At 41.2% G+C, this 21211-nt stretch overlaps 1 protein-coding gene across 2 annotated transcripts in view; it reads right to left on the minus strand.

Moving 5' to 3' along the window:
- Positions 1-2316: 2316 nt before the first annotated feature.
- Positions 2317-21211, minus strand: part of strn (striatin, calmodulin binding protein) — an 83096-nt gene continuing 64201 nt past the window's right edge. For both annotated transcript variants that reach the window (XM_067984108.1, XM_067984107.1), the window contains 8 exons: positions 20926-21101; positions 18784-18831; positions 18548-18669; positions 16203-16370; positions 15235-15372; positions 13056-13160; positions 9158-9244; positions 2317-4999 (listed from right to left, as the gene is read on the minus strand). In XM_067984108.1, the coding sequence (XP_067840209.1) occupies positions 4830-4999; positions 9158-9244; positions 13056-13160; positions 15235-15372; positions 16203-16370; positions 18548-18669; positions 18784-18831; positions 20926-21101 (1014 nt within the window). In that variant the 3' untranslated portion in view covers positions 2317-4829. The remainder of the gene's footprint in view (positions 5000-9157; positions 9245-13055; positions 13161-15234; positions 15373-16202; positions 16371-18547; positions 18670-18783; positions 18832-20925; positions 21102-21211) is intronic.

Raw genomic sequence — 21211 nt, forward strand, 5'->3', positions numbered from 1 at the left:
AGATAATGGGCTGGAATTTCCTGGATTGCACTTAATGGTGGTTTACACTCAAATTTCCTACAGAGCTCATTTGCCCATACTGGAAAGTACAAGTCAGCATAAAACAATGGCAAAAACAGTGCTGTCTTCTGCCACGGAGTCCTACTCTCAGAGCCTCTGGCCTCTCTTGCTCCTCTGCCATTATTATGCAGGATGTGGAGATGCCGGTGATGGACTGGGGTTAACAATTGTAAACAATTTTACAACACCAAGTTATAGTCCAACGATTTTATTTTTAATCCCACAAGCTTTCGGAAGCCTGAGGAAGGGGAAAGCCCCCGAAAGCTTGTGGGATTAAAAATAAAATCGTTGGACTATAACTTGGTGTTGTAAAATTGTTTACAATTATTATGCAGTACAGGGGTATAGCCATTGGGAAGGCCAATCCAGCTACTTAATCCTTCTGAATGCATACAGGGAGGGATGAAGGTCCAGAAAATTTCTGGGTGCACTGAAACTGACAGCACTTTGGTTAATTATAATGCAGGTCTCAGTAAGAAAAACTTTACAAACATCACAAAAGAACGTTGCTGTCAAACTCCAAGAATCTCAGTTACACCAGTATCCGGTGACTTTAGGTTGTACTGCACCTACATTTTTAAAATAGGGATCGCTGTTAGTTCCCATCTCCTCTCTCCCACTGACTCGGGATCGAGCAGTCCCTCTGCGTTGGGATCGCTGCTCCTTCCGGTCTCCTCTGTCCCACTGACTCGATGTGGAGATGCCGGTGATGGACTGGGGTTGACAATTGTAAACAATTTTACAACACCAAGTTATAGTCCAGCAATTTTATTTTAAATTCACAAGCTTTCGGAGGCTACCTTCTTCCTCAGGTGAACATCGTTCACCTGAGGAAGGAGGTAGCCTCCGAAAGCTTGTGAATTTAAAATAAAATTGCTGGACTATAACTTGGTGTTGTAAAATTGTTTACCACTGACTCGAGATCGCTGCTCCTTCCCGTCTCCGCTGTCTGGATCGCTGTTCATTCTGATCACTTTTGCCCTGCAGATACTGCGTGTTATTAATGTAAATGCTTATAATACAACTTTAATGTGACCGTTGGCCTGTCGCGCGATTCTTTTCTCGTTGTTGAAGGCAATCCTTTTTACCAACAATGTGCTTTATGCTAAAACTAATTGTGTTGCGGCAAAGAATTTTGAGTCACTAAACATGGGAAGCAACTTATTTTGTCACTGCAAAACTTTTTCCACTAGTAAATGTGATTTGGTATCACAACATTCAATTTTGCTGAGGTATCAGTCATGGCTCAGTGGATAGCATTCTCGCCTTCGAGTCAGAAGGTCGTGGGTTCAAGTCCCACTCCAGAGATTAGCACATAATCCAGGCTGACACTGCCAGTACTGAGGGAGTGCTGCACTGTTGGAGGTGCCATCTTTCCGATGAGACGTTAAACAGAGACCCTATCTGCTCTCTCAGATGGATGTAAAAGATCCCATGGCACTATTTTGAAGAAGAGCAGGGGACTTCTAACTGGGGTCCTGGTCAATATTTATCCCTCAACCAACATCACTGAAACACAAATGATCTTGTTGTTATCACGTTGCTTTCTGTGGGACTTTGCTCTCCGTAAAATGGCTGCCACGTTTTCCACATTACAACAGTGACTACACTTCAAATGTACTTCATTGGCAGTGACCGCGATTCCCACCTACCTGCAGATCCCAATGTACTTGCTAGTTATTGGCTCCCCTCTCAGCCAGTGATCAATTCTTTTCAAAATTATTGATCTAAGGGGACTACAAATCTTTTCTTCCCCCCCCCCCCCCCCCCTTAAAAATAGCCCCACAGATAGTGAATATTTTTACTTAAATCCGAGAGAGACCTGGACACACTTCTGGCTCGGTGGGTCTTGCCCAAACAATCTTGCCTTTAATGTAAGTGTGATACACTCGGTTACTATGCCAACTATTCTTGCTGTCACTGCTCTGTGAAACATTAACTGTGTTATTGGCGCAGAGTCATAGGTAGCTTCCCATTGCGGACTCACGTTCACTAGGAACTGGGAGCAAGACCGTCCGGGCATGTAGGAGGCGGTAGATCTGGCTGAGCATAGCAACTTCTATCATCACTTTGGGATGAACCGAAGGTGAAGGGATGACGTTCTAACTCTCTGCACCATCCAGTCCCTTAAAACAGACAAATTTAAACTGTGGGCAGGGCAAACATATACATACAAGCAGAACAAGCATACACAATGCTTCAGCTGGAAAAGATTAGTATTGTGACATTGAAAACAAACCAAAGCCAACAAGCCCAAATGATAAAATAGCTTTATTATGGACAGGATGACAATATATTGTAGAGGCTGACAAACCTTACTCATGAAAAACACTTTGCAGTGGAAAAAATTCCAGCTGAGAGGAGTCTTTTCTCTGAAAGTCAGATAGTTCTTTTCCTGCAGTTGGGGAACTGGACCCAAGTAGTCAGAGTGGGGCATTTAAACATGGGTGGAGTGGGGGGAGATTGTGCAACTCTATCACCACATACATGAAAAATATTAAAAGGCTTTGTGCCCAGTAATTTTCATTAGTGGGCTAATGATATAGGTGGATAGCTACATGAGGAAGGAATGGAAGAACACCTTTTAAAAGCCAGCCAAAACAAAAAGCAAAACTCAGTTCGACTTTTCAGCTCATGTCCATGATGCTTGTAGAAGGAAAAGGAACAGAGTTACCATCAAAGGGGATCAGACAGAAAAAATGAAGACCCCATAGGTTCTGGCTGAAAAGCCTCTTCAGTCCTTCGATTTGATCGATTGCACACTTGACCGTACTCATTATGTATAACCGAAAGAGCAATGAAATTTACTTGAGATAAAAGCTCATTTAACGATAAACGTCAGACACTCAAAAATCCATTACTTTAAACAGTTGAATCATTGTTAAGACAATTAATCAGTGTTTGGTTGTAATTTCAGGCAACATTGACAGGATGCATTGCATCACTTTTGTCAATAACTATCCAAAGATCAGGAGCCTCGGCTAAATTTACACACTGCAAATGCATCATTTTCTGAAATATGGGATTTTTTTATTACCAATAAATCTATCAATCACTTTCCATTTCAGAAAAGAGATGGGTACATCATAGAATAACAATCAGCTTTTTTTTTACAAGAAAATTAGCTTTTAGTAGGTATCAAATAACCATGATGTTTAGACGCCTCTGCTATACATGATCGCTTTTTTTAAATGCAGGTAAACAGCAAATGTGCCCAACACACACATCAAACTCTCTCACTGCATTAGCATCCCTCCTTCCAAATATAAACCACTGTCAGTATTAAAGATGGCCCATTTTGAGATACTTTGTATTCACATGTATTAATATCAAATCATGTATTTCCCTTCTTAAATAGTTTGCTGCTGGGCCAGGAAATGAGAAATTGTAGCAAGGTAACTTTAAAGCAGGATTCCTGATCTGAAAATCCAAACAGCTGCGACTGTGCCCAATGTCAAACGTGTCCAATGGTTAATCTTTTTTAAAAAAGTAAGGAACTAGTTAGTTCCAATTAATGCCAATTTTTTTTCCCAGCACAAAGAAATCACTGCTGTAAAATTATCTTGCTCTCGAGTCCAGCAGCATTCAGTGGCAGCCAACAGATGGCGTGTCACTTGAAAATCGGACCAGTAAAATCTCTTAGCAAAATAGCAGTGCTACATTCTATTCCCATACCATCACCCATGGTGCACATACGAGTCCAAGGAAGTGTTAATGCCAAGGTTTATGATTTACAAAAAAAATACCCCAAAAGTAAAACTCCCCAACACAATAATACTATTAAACATTCCATTGCCGTGTTTACAATATGTAGTCTTCAGGCCATTGAAATTAAAACGCATGTTTTGTGAGAGCACTACACATTCAAATACCCAATGTTAAAAGAATTAAAGTCCCATTTTTTAAGACAAAAATCTACTACTGTGTTTAAAAAGAAAGTATACCTGTATATAACTGTACTTAAAAATGTCAGTGTTTATGTAAGTGCTAAACAAATACCTTAAACGTATAATTATACACAACTCCGAACGAAGTGTAGCTGTACGCAATTAAATTTACTGACGATCCAAATTTACCTTAAAAACTTTTAAAAACGGTCTTTAAAGAGAAATGAGCTCACTGATCACACAGGCTGCTGGCACAAGTCTAATACAGTCAGGCAGCTAGAACAATAATCGACTACAGATATTGTATCCCATATGTAAACATTCAGCTTTTATTGTACAATTGTTTAAGAGGTTTTCTTTTTGTTGTTTAGCAAATGTTTGGCATCTGGTCTTTGAAAATACTCTAATGTTGGACTTGCTACATCTCCCTTTAACCTGGAATCGCTGCACTTGCTGCAGCTTGGCTCTCCACTCTACTGGCATTCCTTGCTATCTCAACTTAGCTGCCCAGCACAGAGAACAGTCTTTGCCTTTCATACAGGTGTTGCCAGATGTGTTTGGAGTTCTCTAAAACCAGGAAATATACCCCCAGCCCAGCTTTATCCAGGCCTGCCTGGATAAACAGGGCAGCCCCAGGATTACAGAAATTAACTTAAAGAAAAACTGAACCGCAAATCCCTCGGACCTTAGCACAGTTGGACTCAGAGCAGCCTGAACAAACCAGGTGTAAAAAAACTTGCATAAAATACAAGTGTTTCAGAACTGTGGACTCTGCAACCCAAGTGTCAGGATTGCTGGGCAGTAAAGGATATCCCTATGTTTGCCAGTGTCATAGACACTAATTGAGAATAGAGGGCCTGAAGTAGTATACAGAAAACTGTGTCATACAAATACTTTAGCCAATGCATCAGCCCCAGCACTGGCAATGTAACATTTGGAAGGATGGAATGCCACATCATGGATGGACTCATCAAACTTTTTACGATGTGCCGTGAATTCCTGAATACACGTCTTGGTCTCAAGGCTCCACAAACGAATTGAAGAGTCATGACCTTTGAAGGGGGTGCGGGGGGGGTGGGGGGAAGGGGAGGGAAGAAAAAACACGATCAGTTGGTAAATGATAATATTCAACATAAATATTTAAAAGCTCAGTTTTGTTTCTTGGTCTGGCACGCATAGAAACCCATCACTGTGCTGAACCAAACGGATAAGAAATCAACACAAGTTGAGTTTCCAATAACGTAATATGGTGCCCATTCTCTTCCTGGAGGGGACATACCCCATTTACCCAAGTCCTAAGAACCTAGGTGCAGGTTGGCAAGAGCTAAAGCTGAGTAACCCCCATGTGCAGGGGTACTGCTGGAGTTTAACTGGCTAAAACTAGCAGAAAGCACTGGTTAGCCTCCTACTGCTTATCCAACGTGATCCTTTAGAATACTGGCTTTTAGGGAAAATTGCCAGTCTTTACTCCTTCAACTCCCATTAATGAGCCAGGCTGACTGGTCAGTCATCAAAAGTGCCCTGGAGCACTGCAGGCTCCAAGTGAAGAAATTCCTCCTCAGCTCAGTCCTAAATGGCCGACCCCTTATCCTGAGACTGTGCCCCCTAGTTCTGGACTCGCCAGCCAGAGAAACAGTCTCTCAGCATCTACCCTGTCAAGCCCCCTCAGAATCTTATATGTTTCAATGAGATCACCTCTCATTCTTCTAAACTCCAGAGAGTATAGGCCCATTCGACTCAATCTTTCCTCATAGGACAACCCTCTCATCCCAGGAATCAATCCAGTGAACCTTCGCTGCACCACCTCTAAGGCAAGTATATCCTTCCTTAGGTAAGGAGACCAAAACTGTACACAGTACTCCAGGTGAGGTCTTACCAAAGCCCAGTACAATTGCAGCAAGACTTCCTCATTCTTGTACTCCAACCCCCCTTGCAATAAAGGCAAATGTACTATTTGCCTTCCTAATTGCTTGCTGTACCTGCATGTTAACTTTCTGTGCTTTATGTACAAGGACACCCAAATCTCTCTGAACACCAACATTCACTAGTTTCTCACCATTTAAAACACACTTTTTCTATTCTTCCTACCAAAGTGAATAACTTCATATTTCCCCACATTATACTCCATCTGCCACCTTCTTGCCCCTTCACTTAACCTGTCTATATCCCTTTGCAGACTCTTTGTATCCTCCTCACAGCTTACTTTCCCACCTAGCTTTGTATCAGCAGCAAACTGGGATACATTACACTCGGTCCCTTCATCTAAGTCATTAATATAGATTGTAAATAGCTGAGGCCCCAGCACTGATCCTTACGACACCCGACTAGTTACAGCCTGCCAACCTGAAAATGACCCATTTATCCCTGCTCTGTTTTCTGTCCGTTATCCAATCCTCTATCCATGCTAACATTTTTTTAAAATTCATTCATGGGATGTGGGCGTCGCTGGCGAGGCCAGCATTTATTGCCCATCCCTAATTGCTCGAGAAGGTGGTGGTGAGCCGCCTTCTTGAACCGCTGCAGTCCATGTGGTGAAGGTTCCCCCACAGTGCTGTTAGGTAGGGAGTTCCAGGATTTTGACCCAGCGACGATGAAGGAATGGCGATATATTTCCAAGTCGGGATGGTGTGTGACTTGGAGGGGAACGTGCAGGTGGTGTTGTTCCCATGTGCCTGCTGCCCTTATCCTCCTAGATGGTAGATGTCTCGGGTTTGGGAGGTGCTGGCGAAGAAGCCTTGGCGAGTTGCTGCAATGCATCCTGTGGATGGTACACTGCAGCCACGGTGCGTCGGTGGTGAAGGGAGTGAACGTTTAGGGTGGTGGATGGGGTGCCATTCAAGAGGGCTGCTTTGTCTTGGATGGTGTCGAGCTTGTTGAGTGCTGTTGCAGCTGCACTCATCCAGGCAAGTGGTGAGTATTCCATCATACTCCTGACTTGTGCCTTGTAGCACAAAGGCTTTGGGGAGTCACTTGCCGCAGAATACCCAGCCTCTGGCCTGCTCTTTAGCCACGGTATTTATGTGGCTGGTCCAGTTAATTTTCTGGTCAATGGTGACCCACAGGATGTTGATGGTAAGGGATTCGGAGATGGTTATGCCATTGACTGTCAAGGGGAGGTGGTTAGACTCTCTCTTGTTGGAGATGGTCATTGCCTGGCACTTGTCTGGTGCAAATGTTACTTGCCACTAATCAGCCCAAGCCTGGATGTTGTCCAGGTCTTGCTGTATGTGGGCATGGACTGCTTCATTATCTGAGTGGTTGTGAATGGAATTGAACACTGTGCAATCATCAGCGAACATCCCCATTTCTGACCTTATGATGGAGGGAAGGTCATTGATGAAGCAGCTGAAGATGGTTGGGCCAAGGACACTGTCCTGAGGAATTCTTGCAGCAATGTCCTGGGGCTGAGATGATTGGCCTCCAACAACCACTACCATCTTCCTTTGTGCTAGGTATGACTCCAGCCACTGGACAGTTTGTCCCGATTCCCACTGACTTCAATTTTACTAGGGCTCCTTGGTACCACACTTGGTCAAATACTGCCTTGATGTCACGGGCAGTCACTCTCACCTCACCTCTGGAATTCAGCTCTTTTGTCCATGTTTGGTTCAAGGCTGTAATGAGGTCTGGAGCCGAGTGGTCCTGGCGGAACCCAAACTGAGCGACGGTGAGCAGGTCATTGGTGAGTAAGTGCCACTCGATAGCACTGTCGACGACACCTTCCATCACTTTGCCGATGATTGAGAGTAGACTGATGGGGTGGTAATTGGCCAGATTGGATTTGTCCTGCTTTTTGTGGACAGGATATACCTGGTCAATTTTCCACATTGTCACGTAGATAGATGCCAGTGTTGTAGCTGTACTGGAACAGTTTGGCTAGAGGCGCGGCTAGTTCTGGAGCACAAGTCTTCAGCACTATAGCCGGATGTTGGCGGGGCCCATAGCCTTTGCTGTATCCAGTGCACTCAGCCGTTTCTTGATATCACGTGGAGTGAATCAAATTGGCTGAAGACTGGCTTCTGTGATGGTGGGGATATCGGGAGGATGCAGAGATGGATCATCCACTTGGCACTTCTGGCTGAAGATGTTTGCAAACGCTTCAGCCTTGTCTTTTGCGTTCATGTGCTGGACTCTGCCATTATTGAGAATGGGGATGTTTACAGAACAACCTCCTCCCGGTAGTTGTTTAATTGTCTACCACCATTTATTATCCCCAACCCCATGAGCCCTTACCTTGTGTAACAACCTTTCGTGTGGCATCTTATCAAATTCCTTTTGAAAATCCAAATATACTACATCCACTGGTTCCCATTTATCTACCCTGCTAGTTACATCCTCAAAAAATTCTGATAGATTTGTCAAACATTGCATAAAACCATGTTGACTCTGCCTAATCATATTACGATTTTCTAAATGCCCTGTTACCACTTCCTTAATAATGGATTCCAGCATTTTCCCAATGACTGATATCAGGCTAACTGGCCTATAGTTCCCTGTTTTCTCTCTCCCTCCTTTCTTGAATAACAGTGTTACATTTGTTACCTTCTAATCCACTGGGGCCATTCTAGAATCTAGGGAATTTTGGAAGATCACAACCAACACACCCACTATCGCTGCAGCCTAGCTTAACCTACATTGGGACTTCTCGTCATTAAAGGGCAATAAGATGGTGCACAAGCTACAGTTGCCATCTACCAGGAACTCCAGATATCAATGTGGAACAATTGGACCTATGCCCCCTGTATTTTCCAATTAATATCTTTAGGATCCCCTTTCAAGCCGTGCAGAGATGCAATACCACAGTTGAAACAACCACTACTATATCCCACTAGTTAGTTTATTGTTCAAGATGGTTAGTGGAGTGCATCATATTCCCAGAAAAGGAGCACCACAATTCTTCCAGGAACATCTGGGGCAGACATTCTAAGATCATTCATACAATGCCATTGAAGACAATGAGCAAGATGGGTAACAGTGAACAACCTTGCCACACTCCCCTTTCAGGGGCTTTCGGTTCAGTGAGTCTCTAATCTACCTTTAGATGGATATTGGGGCTGGATAAGCATGCCAGATAAACTCCAAGATTGAGATAGGTACTCCCACAGCTTCCAGCCTTTTCAGAAGGGCTCCACGGGGCATCAGGTGAGTACAGGCAGATAATTAAAGTATCAAAAGTAATAAGTCTTGGTGTATTTTAAGTGGGTACTTACTGCCAGACATCAGATACAAGCCATTTGGATCTACAGCTAAACTTGTGACAGCATCCAAATGGGCTACCATTGAATGAAGAATTTTTCCTGGAAATAGAAACAGTAGGCATATATTAGAGTGGGATGATAGAAGTTACAGTACAGAAGGAGGCCATTTGGCCCATTGAGCCTATATGGTTGTTAGCTCTTCAACTGAAGCTATTGACTATAATCCCATTTCCCTATAACCTTTTATATTCTGATATCCCATTACAGATTCGAGCACATGATACTTCGGTGCAATAGTTAATGAGTCTGCATTGTTACAGGTGCCAACTTTTGGATGGCATGTTAAACCGAGGTCCCATCCGCCTGTTCAGATGGATTTAAAAGTTCCCATGGCACTATTCAAACAAGGGTAGGGAGTTCTCCCAGTGTGCTGGAAAAAATGCCTCCCTCAGCCAAAACCACAGCAAACAGGTTAGCTAGCCATTTATTCATTTGCTGTTTGTGTGACCTTGCTATGTGCAAAATGGCTATCACGTTTAAGCTACCTTAAAGTAATCTATTCATTGTAAAATGCTCGGATGTCCTGATAAGGTGTTGTACAAATGCACGTTCGTTCTTTCCATATACTTACCAATTTCCTTTTTAACAATATTACATTGCCTGCCTCAATAGCCATGATTGTCTTTTACTTGTTAAAAAAGTAAAGCTTATTGGAATAATTTTCTGCATGTGTGCTAGTACAGCCTCTCACCAGCTACACACCTCAGCAAATTGCAGACAGGCCACTGATGAATTGTCGTCCATTCATTTTGCCAGCTAGCAGGAGGGGTTCTCCGCTGGTAGTAAGCATTTGTAAAATCAGACTTTATTTTGAACTTAGACTTAGCTTAAAAATGTGCTCATTTTGATCACTCTTGCCTTCATTAACAATTAACCTTTCTGTTTTCCTCTCAACTCTTCTATGGTGACTAGGAGTTCGATCATAATTCAAATTATAATATATTTTTAAATATCTGACAGATGTTACCGATCACTTTAAACTTCTGTCCCTGATTGAGGTAGAATCCATATGGCTAAAAGCTGTATTATGAGGAAAATAAGAACCACAGATGCATATGGCTGCTAGGACATTAGTTGGCCTTGATATATTAATATTTATAATTGCAAAGCTATTTGCTGATGTCACCAGAAAGTACATCCTGATAACTAGCTGCATAGTTATCAGTCTATTGAATCTGGGGGCAACTATTTGGCTGGAGACAGATTTTGCAGGGGCATGGCTCCAATGTGCACCTGACAGATGGCTCAGCAGCCAGATGTTACTGATTCTGAAGGATAAATAGGATGGCCTTTACCAGTTCATTAGTTCTTCTGGGTTCAAGATAGAGACTAATACCTAAAGGCCTCATTGTGGCTAAACGAACCTTCCTGTATAAATTTTGTGTTATGGATGCTGGTTCAGGTTTTATATTAATAAGCAAGTTAGCAAAGTATTGCACGCTTTGTTATTTTTGTACAGGAGGAAGCTGACACTTAAACCCTTGGTAAGTGAAATCTGCTGTATTGATTTTATTCTGCTATTTAACCTTTAAACCTGATTTGTACTTTACAGCCCGAGTCACACGGTCAGATAGAGCACTTACTCTTCCACTATCCAAACAGTAGGAGAATGAGAGGTCTAGTATTAAATCAGTACGCTATTACTGAACAAGAGTTTCTGTTCAAGCTCTGGGCAACGTTACACTACCAGATATTCTGCATGTGAAGTTTCACTCCAGTTCATAAGGAGTGAGGGCTCGCTTACAGGAATGGTCTTTGGCAAAAGCAGAGAAATAGCCGAGTAAAGCCAAAAAACAACTTAATAATATAGTTATCAACTGATAATTGACCCTTGGTCTTTATTTTTGATTCCTTACATTTTCCAAAGCGGAGGCACCACATCAATCAAAAATAAAGACCAAGAGTCCATTATCAGTTGATAACTATATTGAGTATTAAATTGTTTTTTGGCTTTACTCAGCTATTAAGAAGCTTTTTTTTTTGTTAGGATTGGAGCATAGATGTCATTTTTTTCTCACGATAATATTCTACACACGTTGCATAATGAAACAAAAAGTTTGAGAAACATTTGTTCAAGGAGATGTTCCCTTTTAAAAACAATTCCACTTAACCCTTTGGTTATTCTTGATCTCCTTATTCAGGCACTGTGCTCTTGGTCTATTTTGCTTCCCTATTATGTCCTTTAAAGCACTCTGGTACTCTTTGCATAACTTCAAAGCTTTTTTCTTCTAAATATGCCATATTTGCAATCCAGTTTTGGCCTTAAACACAATATCAAACCTAACTACACAATAATCACCAGAACCTAAGTGTTCATTCACCTCATAATAAAAATCTGTACTTACATTTATGCAGCATTGTTAATGTTAAAACATTTCAAAGCAATTTACATAATGAATTACTTTTTGAAGGGCAGTGTCTGTTATGCAAGTGCAAACCATTCTCTGATGCCTGTCCTTTTCATTTAATTTAGGAGACGCAAAGCTCCATCCCCATGGTCATCAGACTAAAATTCTCTGGAGCCTCTCTAATGCCCCACTCACACTGCATTTTTGGTGTCTCTGCATAGTGATTTTTTGCACTGCAGAACACAAGACTTGCGTTACAACACGAGCTTCACAGGAACTGCAAACTTGGCATGAGTAGTGAGACCCCCTGGACCAAGTGCATTTTGACAATGTCACCCTACACTGCCTGGGTTGGAGTTAATTTAATCTAATCATTGAGATAAAGGCAGGCATTATGATGCTACAGCTGAAGCATGATTGCTGCTACAGATCAAGGGATCTGAACATTGGGGACTAACACCAGGCCAAACAAAAGAACTGTATAATATCTGCTTATACCCTCCAAGTTCAGCCTCAAATGTTTTCTGTGCAATTCCTTTCCCCCAGTTTACGTTCTTGACCTGTTTAGATGTCCTTTTGGATGCACTAACTGAATGAAGTGCAGTAATGGTTCCACTTTGAAGTTTTCTTTGGAATGAAATTTAACTCCCTCACGTCAGGATGAGTCTACAGCCTTCCTGGAGACAAGGTGGAGCAAATAAAACAAACTTTTTCTGGCCTATGGAAACTTTCTCAGATCTGAGAAACAGAAAATTCTACATCATTAGGGCAAAAAAATTGCTGAGAACACTCAGGCTGTCCTGAAACAATTTTCTCAATGCCAGAGTTGGGTTATCTCTGAACATTCTCACTTTCCCTTTGCCCAAGCATCAGACAAGGACAAGGTTTCACTTCTTTGAAAAATGCTGGATGTGGTTGGCACTGGCAACAGTCATATCAGTACTGGGATGAGTTGTAACTGGTGAGCACGGAGGCAGAGCAGTCACTTTCTGGCCCTTGGTTCCCTTCCTCATTTTGCTTTTTTTGAATCAAGATGCCACAAAAGGAACTCCATTTATTCTCTCAGATGAGTATCTGACTACATGAGAAAGATAAGCCACTTTAGGAGCTGGGGATCACAATGGGACTGTTCACATTTCTTCTCAATTTTCAGCATCAACCCCACTTGTTTATCAAGAGAGTTTTCTTTGTCAAGGACATTTCTGAAAGCTTTTTTCTGGATACACTTAATCCTGTGGGAAAGCACCTTCCTTATTGGCTCTTCTGAGATCAGTAACTCACCATGTGACAAAAGAGCACTGAAGGGGATGCATGCAACATCCATTTTTAAAAGAACAAAAAAAATGGCGGGGTGGGGGGGGGGGGTGGAGAATGTGGTTGAAGGCTCTAATGTTAATGGAATGCTTGACCTAGGGGCAAAGGTCTGTACAATCCAATCCAAAGAACTAAGTCTTAGCAAACAATGTCACAACAAACAGAAAAGAAAAATCATATTTTCCTACCTGTGTTATTGTCAAAGAATTTTATGTGTCTGTCCTCATGGGCTGTGATAGTAACAGGAAGCGTAGGATGACTAATGACTTTATTAATCTGACATATAGATGAAGCTGTATGAGCAAATAAAGTGGAAATACATCAATAAATTGTGACGTTGTCTAGTGCCTTATTTCAACTACGTTTCATTTTGCTGACTAAATTTAAAAAACATTGTCGTAAAATGTAAACGTTCATATTATTTCAGATATATGTGCTTCTCTTGGATGGAATGTGACTATAATAATTCTTTGCACCATACACTAGTAGGTAACCCAGCGCAGCATATGCAGTGAGCCTGGTACTATTGGAGCTCACTATAAAATCAACTGTATTGCTAGGCACAGGAACTATAGTGACCAAATTCAAAGGGCAATTTGGACAGGAAGCCTTTTTTTCTCCCTGAAGACTATGATTTATGCTGGAACATCTTCTCTACCTTCCCCAATGGTTGTTCATCACGTGTGAGCCTAAACATCGAGCATCAACAAGCCTTTTCACGACGGGGGTACTGCCATCCAACCCGATCTTGCCATCACCCAGGCCTCCATGCGCATAATTCCCAGCAGGGGTCACTAGATAGTCATCAGGAGCATCGACCCTGCTTAACTTTACTCCACTCTAGCCCAGGGATATTAAGGCTAATTATAATGTCCTATTGCTCCCCCATAGCTAAGATCAGCTAACGGGACACAGATCATAGATTGAACCATGGAACCTTTTTCCTGAGCTGTACACTAGGTAGCACGTTTGCTCATTAAGGCATCAGAGGTCTTCATTTCAAATAGTGCTTTAGTTTAAATGGGGATATTTCAGACATGTAGATAACCAGCTTACAGATAAGGATTCAACCCAAATACCTAAGGCAGGAAAACAGGATCTTGCACAAAGTGCAGCCCTTTGATTTTTTTTTAAAAAGTTAGGTAAAATATTTATTGAAACTTCAAAATGTGTTCATATAGGATTGTGCAAATTAATTTTTCAGGAAGGGGCTAGTAAAATGATTAAAATGGCTGAGGCATTGCAGCCATTTCATGATGGAGGAGTGGAACACAGGTTTTGCTACAATCTCTCCTACTGTTACCAATTTCAGCAGTTACATTATAGGGAGACAAGGGCCACATGCTTCCCGATAGGAGGGGACAGGGTAGGTAGAAGCTTGTGAGCGTTTGGCTAATGTGAATTACACTTACGATGCTGCTTTCCTCCCCCGCCCCCCCCCCCCCAACTTAAGTTGAGAAGCTAAGCTATAGTTGTTAAACTAGGCAATTGGCAATATGTTGAATGAAAATGTAAGCTGAATAAATTGCAGGGGACTTGCAGACTGTTTCCAGTAGTTGAAAGGTCTAGAATGATGGGCCATAGATACAAGATTAAGTGTAAAAGATTTAGAACAGAGGGCAGGAGAAACTTCTTCACACACACAGTTGAGGCTGTGGCATTTACTTCCAGGGTAAGTGGTTGAGGCAGAAACTATATCAAAGTTCAAGATTACATCAGATAGGTGGATGAAGGAAAAGGAAATGAAGTGTTTACGAGTATTTGCTCACGTGGAGGGTAAACACCAACACGGACTGATTGGGCCGAATGCAACTTCTGTGCATTTCTAGGTATTTCTAATGTGATGTGGGCCATGTCCACTAGGAGCTGGAATGAGATTTCACATGGGATACTTACAGCCAGCAAACAAAGGAAACTTTCATCCCAGTCTGGGATAGATTTGAACCCAGGTCCCAGAGATGAAAGGCCAGTGTCTAACCCCGTGACCAAATTTTTATCGCTTAATGAAAGTATTAATCCTTCCAAACCGAGGCAAAACATCAACATTTTGCTTTTGAAAGGCACAGAGATAACCAGCAAGTGGAATTAGAGAGCAATTTATTCAAGATTACATTTTCATGCAACAGATTACCAATTGCCTTAACTTCGCTTCATCTAAATAAGAAAGACGGGAAAAAAGCAGCATCGCAAGTGTAATTCAAATGAAAATTCGAATTAGCCAATAGCTCACAATTCAGACAATACCGTCCCAAAATTCGCCATCAACAATGTCTGTTTTATAGTCGCATCCTTTTTGTAGTGCGACCTATAATGTCACCCATTTTACATTATCTGATAGCCGGAGATTCCTTACTCCTGAAAACATACCATCAATACTGGACTCAAAAGTGAGGAATCGCTGACACGTCTCCATGTCAAATATGCTCGTCCGTCCATTCACAAAAGACGACACCAAATGAGAAGGATCACTGCAGACTATGTCAACAGAGGTAGGGATTCCAGACTCTGCAGGAGAAAAATAAAACCGTCTACGTTACGTTAAAAGTCATTAGTATCTTTTATGATGTACATACCAGCCTGTAGTTAATATTTAGTAACATTGAATCTGTAATTACAAGAAATTCTAATTAAAAGACAATGTGGATAATTTTTCACATTAATTTTAATGGATGGAAAATCATGGGCAATGGAGGCCCAAATTCGTAATACACACTCGCAGTGTGGACTCAGAAAAATTTCCCAGTATGTGCAGCACAAACTATAGATGCCAATCGTGGACAATGCTCAAATTTCCTTTTACTTTAACTAAAGAGATTCAATTTGAAACTCCAAAATGCTCTTGATTTGAACAGCTGCAGATAGAAACATCTGGCAATGGTTAGAGCAAAAATATTACTTGATCACAATATTCAACAAATTAACTGAAATACAACTAATTTTGGTAACTATCTATTTAATGCATTAAAAAAAACTAATGTCTGCGCACCCTTCCTGTCAACCTATACCATTATAAACTTTCTATATTCCCTGCCGATTTAAACTTGTCATGCTGTAGTTACATCCTTTGCCAATATGAGCACTTATACTAAATTTAGTTTTCAGCAAAAATGTGGGCATAGGAATTTATAATGGCAATATAAAAAAATGAGGATGTATGATTTTAAAATGCAGGCCAAATTACAATCATGCACCCTGGTCCAACTATCTCCACCTTCTAACCCCGCTTCACCCGAAGACTTCACTTGTTCTCAACTCCCTGTGCGCAATGCCACAAGAGGCCAACTAGTTAAACATTATTTATTGTTGAATCCTCTCAAGACTAGTTAGGCCCATACCTCGGTTCTCGTTAAATATGCAAAGTGAAGGTGCTATTTCAGTGGTGTTCCACAGCCGTAGAGTACCATCAGCTGAACAGGACAGTAAACGTTGATGTGCTGCACTGTACACCAAACCCCAAACTGCGTCGGTATGACCTTCCAAAGCGCCTCGCAGCACAGAAGGATCTGCAAACAAACGGCTTCTTAGTACGAACGAGGACAAACTCATACCCTCACGTTTTCTCTGTTCTGATTTCCCCCTCGCACCCTCCTCCTCTGAAAGCTGCAGCTCATGACACAGCATTTTTTGTGTGTGTTAGAGAAGATTTCTAGATATTTGACAACATTAAAACAATGTTCTGTCACAAAAATTGCTTTAGTTAAGTTATTATTTCTATTGTTTTATATATATATAAATACATATATATATATATATATATATATATATTTTCATTCGCTGGTTAGTTGCCGTTAAATTTTGTGGGCTCAAGTTTTTGGAAAGGGAGTTTCTTGGAGCTGTTGCCTCATTATGGATAAATCCTAAATCAGAACACCTAGACCTATTATAGAATCAGCATTTTGGGATATACGGGAACACAGATTTAGAATTGTATCTGGCCTCCGAGGCTCCATGGCATGCACCTATGTGGCCACAGAAAGCGAAAGCTAACTCATTATGTAAAGGACAATTAAATGAGGGGAAAAGGGTCACTTCTTTTTTGTGGGGCTATGAGGAGTTTTATAACAAAGCTACACAGTTTAAGTCAGAAATTATGTTGCAAGGATGAGAAGCAACAGCAGGCTGTCGATGATAAAATTACAATATTATTTCAAAGAAACAAAGTTTTTCATTTATATAGTGCCTAATCACATCCCTCAGGATGTCCCAAAGCTCTTAACATCCAATTAATTATTTTTTTGTGCAGGCAAACACAGTAGACAACTGCACACAGCAAGGTCCTACAAACAGCAAATGAAACAAATGACCAGTTAACTAGTTAATCTATTTTGTTTTTTGGTGATGTTGGTTCAGGGAAGAATGTCAGGACATTGGGAGAAGTCCCTGCTCTCTCTCAATGATCATTTATGCCCACCTGAACCTGGCAGACAGGGCCTCAGTTTAACATCTCATCCAAAAGATGCTTTTGAATTCTCTCCCCACACAGTGATTCAAGCACTCCACTGAAAGTTTTGCTGTGAATAGCTAATTGCCTTTATTTTAGAGGTGATAAGACACTGCTTACATAGGAACTGTATTTCCCAGCTTGACTTCTATAAATAATTACTAATAATTCTAGCTCATGGAAACAATTCACAAATACTTTTATCTGAAGTTTGATGTGAATTGAATGAAAAAATGTTTACACAGAAACAAAGATTTTAGCAAGGTGGATGCCATTCAGAGACCATTTTTACAGTCCCATTATCCTGCTTTCTTCCCAAAACCTTTTATATTCAAGTAATCATCCAGGACCCTTTTGAATGCTGTTACTATCAATCACTACATGTGGTGAAGCATTCCCCATATGAATTTCTTCAGGCAGAAACAGCAATGAGTGTCCTGTCCCCTTCCAGTCCATGAGCATATCCCTCATTAAAGCAATTCACTGATATATCTGCATGTCTTCAGAGTATAGAAATGATCCTCCCCACCTCCTAAAGAAATGTCAGTGGCATCTTTGCTTACTGTGTGAAAAAAACCCTCTAAATTCAAGCCTGTGAAGGATGATGTTCACATTTGGTCACATTGAGGACTTCAAGGGTTAAGTTACGAGGAGAGATTACACAAATTGGGGTTGTATTCTCTGGAGTTTCGAAGTTTAAGGGGTGATCTGATCGAAGTTTGTAAGATATTAAGGGGAACAGATGGGGTGGATAGAGAGAAACTATTTCCGCTGGTTGGGGATTTTAGGAGTAGGGGGCACAGTCTAAAAATTAGAGCTAGACCTTTCAGGAGCGAGATTAGAAAACATTTCTACACACAAAGGGTTGCAGAAGTTTGGAAAACTCTTCTGCAAACGGCAATTGATACTAGCTCAATTGCTAAATTTAAATCTGAGATAGATAGCTTTTTGGCAACCAAAGGTATTAAGGGATATGGGCCAAAGGCAGGTATATGGAGTTAGATCACAGATCAGCCATGATCTTATCAAATGGCGGAGCAGGCACGAGAGGCTGAATGGCCTACTCCTGTTCCTATGTTCCTATTATGTGAGTAGCCATAGTATAGGTAACTCAGGAATTCATGAAAACCTCAGGAATTCACTCAAATTAAAGTAAAAGTTTACCTAGTTAACTTATGCTCTTTCAAACATCAGTTATTATGTGACAGATCAGTTGATACAATATTCAGATATACGCACCGTATGAATCATAGGGATCAATGTTAGGACTGGGAGCATTCCAGCACTGGATTAACCCATCAGTACCTCCACTGAAACATTGCTCTCCACTGGTGCTCATCACAACACATAGCACCGGGCCTCTATTCAACACAAAGGAAAGAAAAAACCACAAACGTAAATATCTCTCCATCCCTATACATTTTGAGCAGAGTATTCTTAGCATTGTACTGAATGTACAGATCACTCCGGCCTACCTGTGAGCCCTGAATGTATATATGGGTTCTACATCCAATGAGGTACTCCTGTGGAATGAAAACAAGAACAGAGAACTGTTAATTTTGTCAGTACGTTCTGGCAACTCATTTTGTTACCTAGTGTTTTACAAGCCAACCCAAAGGGAAGCCTGGATGAAGCACTTTCAGTTTGAAGTACATTCGTACTGGAAAAAAAGTACAAATCTTAGCTTCAAGTCAGTCAATTTTCTCCTCACAGAAATCTGACATTTTAGGTCTTTTCTCACCTAAAGAGCCAGGCCAATGACTCGAGTTATGCAACAGAGCCTATGATATTCTCCTGTTGCTTTCAAGCTCCAAATATTCTCTCCTACACAATTATCTTTCTCCCCACTGTTGAAACCACAGTCTCCTCTTATTTTCAAGGGCCTCAATCTCCCACTTCTTGTACAATTTTCATGCTTTAAAAATCCTTGGCATTGACCACAAGTAGAGCTTAAAACCCCAAATCTGATCCATCACCAACACTGTTTATTTCTAGCTCTGTGATATCGCCTGCCTCCATCCCAACCTGCCCCAATCACTATTCACACCTTCCCCAACTTCATTCTGCAGATCCTTCAACACTCCAGAACTCTGCCCTCCACATCCTAAAAATTACCGATCCACTCACAAACTTCAACTCATCTCGAACTCTGCCCCTCCCATCACTTCCTGCTTTATTTAATCTATTCTTTTCCACCTTGATGGCTTTCTGCACTATTTTCCATGGCCCTACATGGTGGTTTTTTTAATTTAAAAAAAGAAAGCGCCACTGACTGGTGCAGAAGCCAGTGTTTCACACGCTTGAGGATGCCACTGCGGAGGGACCGGAGATGGAAAAATTCAGTGCCCAGTTATACATATGCAATGTCATTTCCTGTCTGAAGTGTCAGGGCTTAAATCTGGATTGCAAATCCAATTCTGAACACTGTTTCTGACAAGCAAAGCCACCCTGCCCTCAAGGGGAAATTCCAAAATTGTAGATGTAAAGGTACACTGCAAGCTATATGCACATACTGAAGCAGTTTTAATTTGATTTTAAAAAATGAATTGCTGCAGTGAGGAAAATACATAATCTTGACATTCTAGAGACAGAAACGGCCAATTCCAAATCTAAAATAAACTCAAAAATTGCTCTAAGTGTGCAGCAGGCCTATCAGCATCTGAAGAGAGACGACAGGTTAGCGTTTTGGGCGAAAATCCTTCATCAGAACTAGTTGTGATGAAGAGTCCATACCAGAAAATATTTTGAGAAGCTGTTCTATGAGTAGAGCAACAAGCATTGACCAGTCTGGCAATCTTGCAAGGGCTTTCATGCAGTATTGGAATGAAACTATAAAAGGGTCAAGGAGGGAACTCTGCTATTCTCATCCTAACCTGTACCAAGTCTCACTTATCCATCACCCCTATCCTCATTAACCCTACTGGCTCCCTATCCCTAACTCACTGATTTCAAAGTCTTTGTGCTCATTGACAAATCCCTAAATGACTTTTCTCCACTCTACCTCTCTATTCTCTTCCAGCACTATGCCCCAGCTCACACCTTCTGCTCTTCCAACTCTCTAGTCCAGTACAGGTGGCACACCGATTAGCCATCGCAACCATGCACACTGGAATTGTGTTCCTCAGCTCCTCTGCACCTTCAGAAGAATCTTGAAAACCTACCTCTTCAACCATGTCTTTAGTTATCTCCCTCAACTCCTACTGGGTGTCTTGATTCTCTCCCCAGCCCATCTTGTAAAGCACCTTGGGGTGTTTCACTATGGTAAAGATACTATATAAGGACACATTCTTGTTAGTTCTGGACTTGATGAAAAAAGTCACCACTGCTCCTCAGTCAAAGAATGAGCCATCTAAAAATGATGCCAAAGCACCTCAGGATTTCAACTACTATCCAGAGTCCAATCTGAGAATTGTTGTAAAATAGTTATCCTTCTGTAGTCTGATTTTGACATAAATGTACTAATGGTACCATTTCTAACAGTACTTTCTGCTTTGTTTTGATGATCTGTGGAGGATGGCAGAAATGGATTACTAATAATCCTGAAGAAGCAATCCAAATTCATTTTGTATTTTAAACCATACTAAGAGTGCACTGTTACACTTCACCACCGTTCTTACTTTTTCGCTGGGGCAGTCTTTTGTAAATTCCACAACTTCACAGTGTGATCTTCTGAGGCAGTTACCAAAACAGGCTCAACTGGGTGAAATGCAAGGCCCCTTATTCCATCAAAGTGGCTCCGTAATGTGAACTTGGGATTCCAAGTTTTCCTTAATGCATCTTTATTGCTTGTGATCTGTTATAAGACCCAAAAAACACTTATCAGAAAGTAGTCAAAAAGAAAAATCCATACAATCTCTTAAACACTGATCAATTAAGGATTTTCACTTTAATCATCTAAAAATG

The sequence above is a fragment of the Heptranchias perlo genome, chromosome 5 (genome assembly GCF_035084215.1).
Source record: "Heptranchias perlo isolate sHepPer1 chromosome 5, sHepPer1.hap1, whole genome shotgun sequence".
In the NCBI taxonomy this organism is placed as follows: domain Eukaryota; kingdom Metazoa; phylum Chordata; class Chondrichthyes; order Hexanchiformes; family Hexanchidae; genus Heptranchias; species Heptranchias perlo.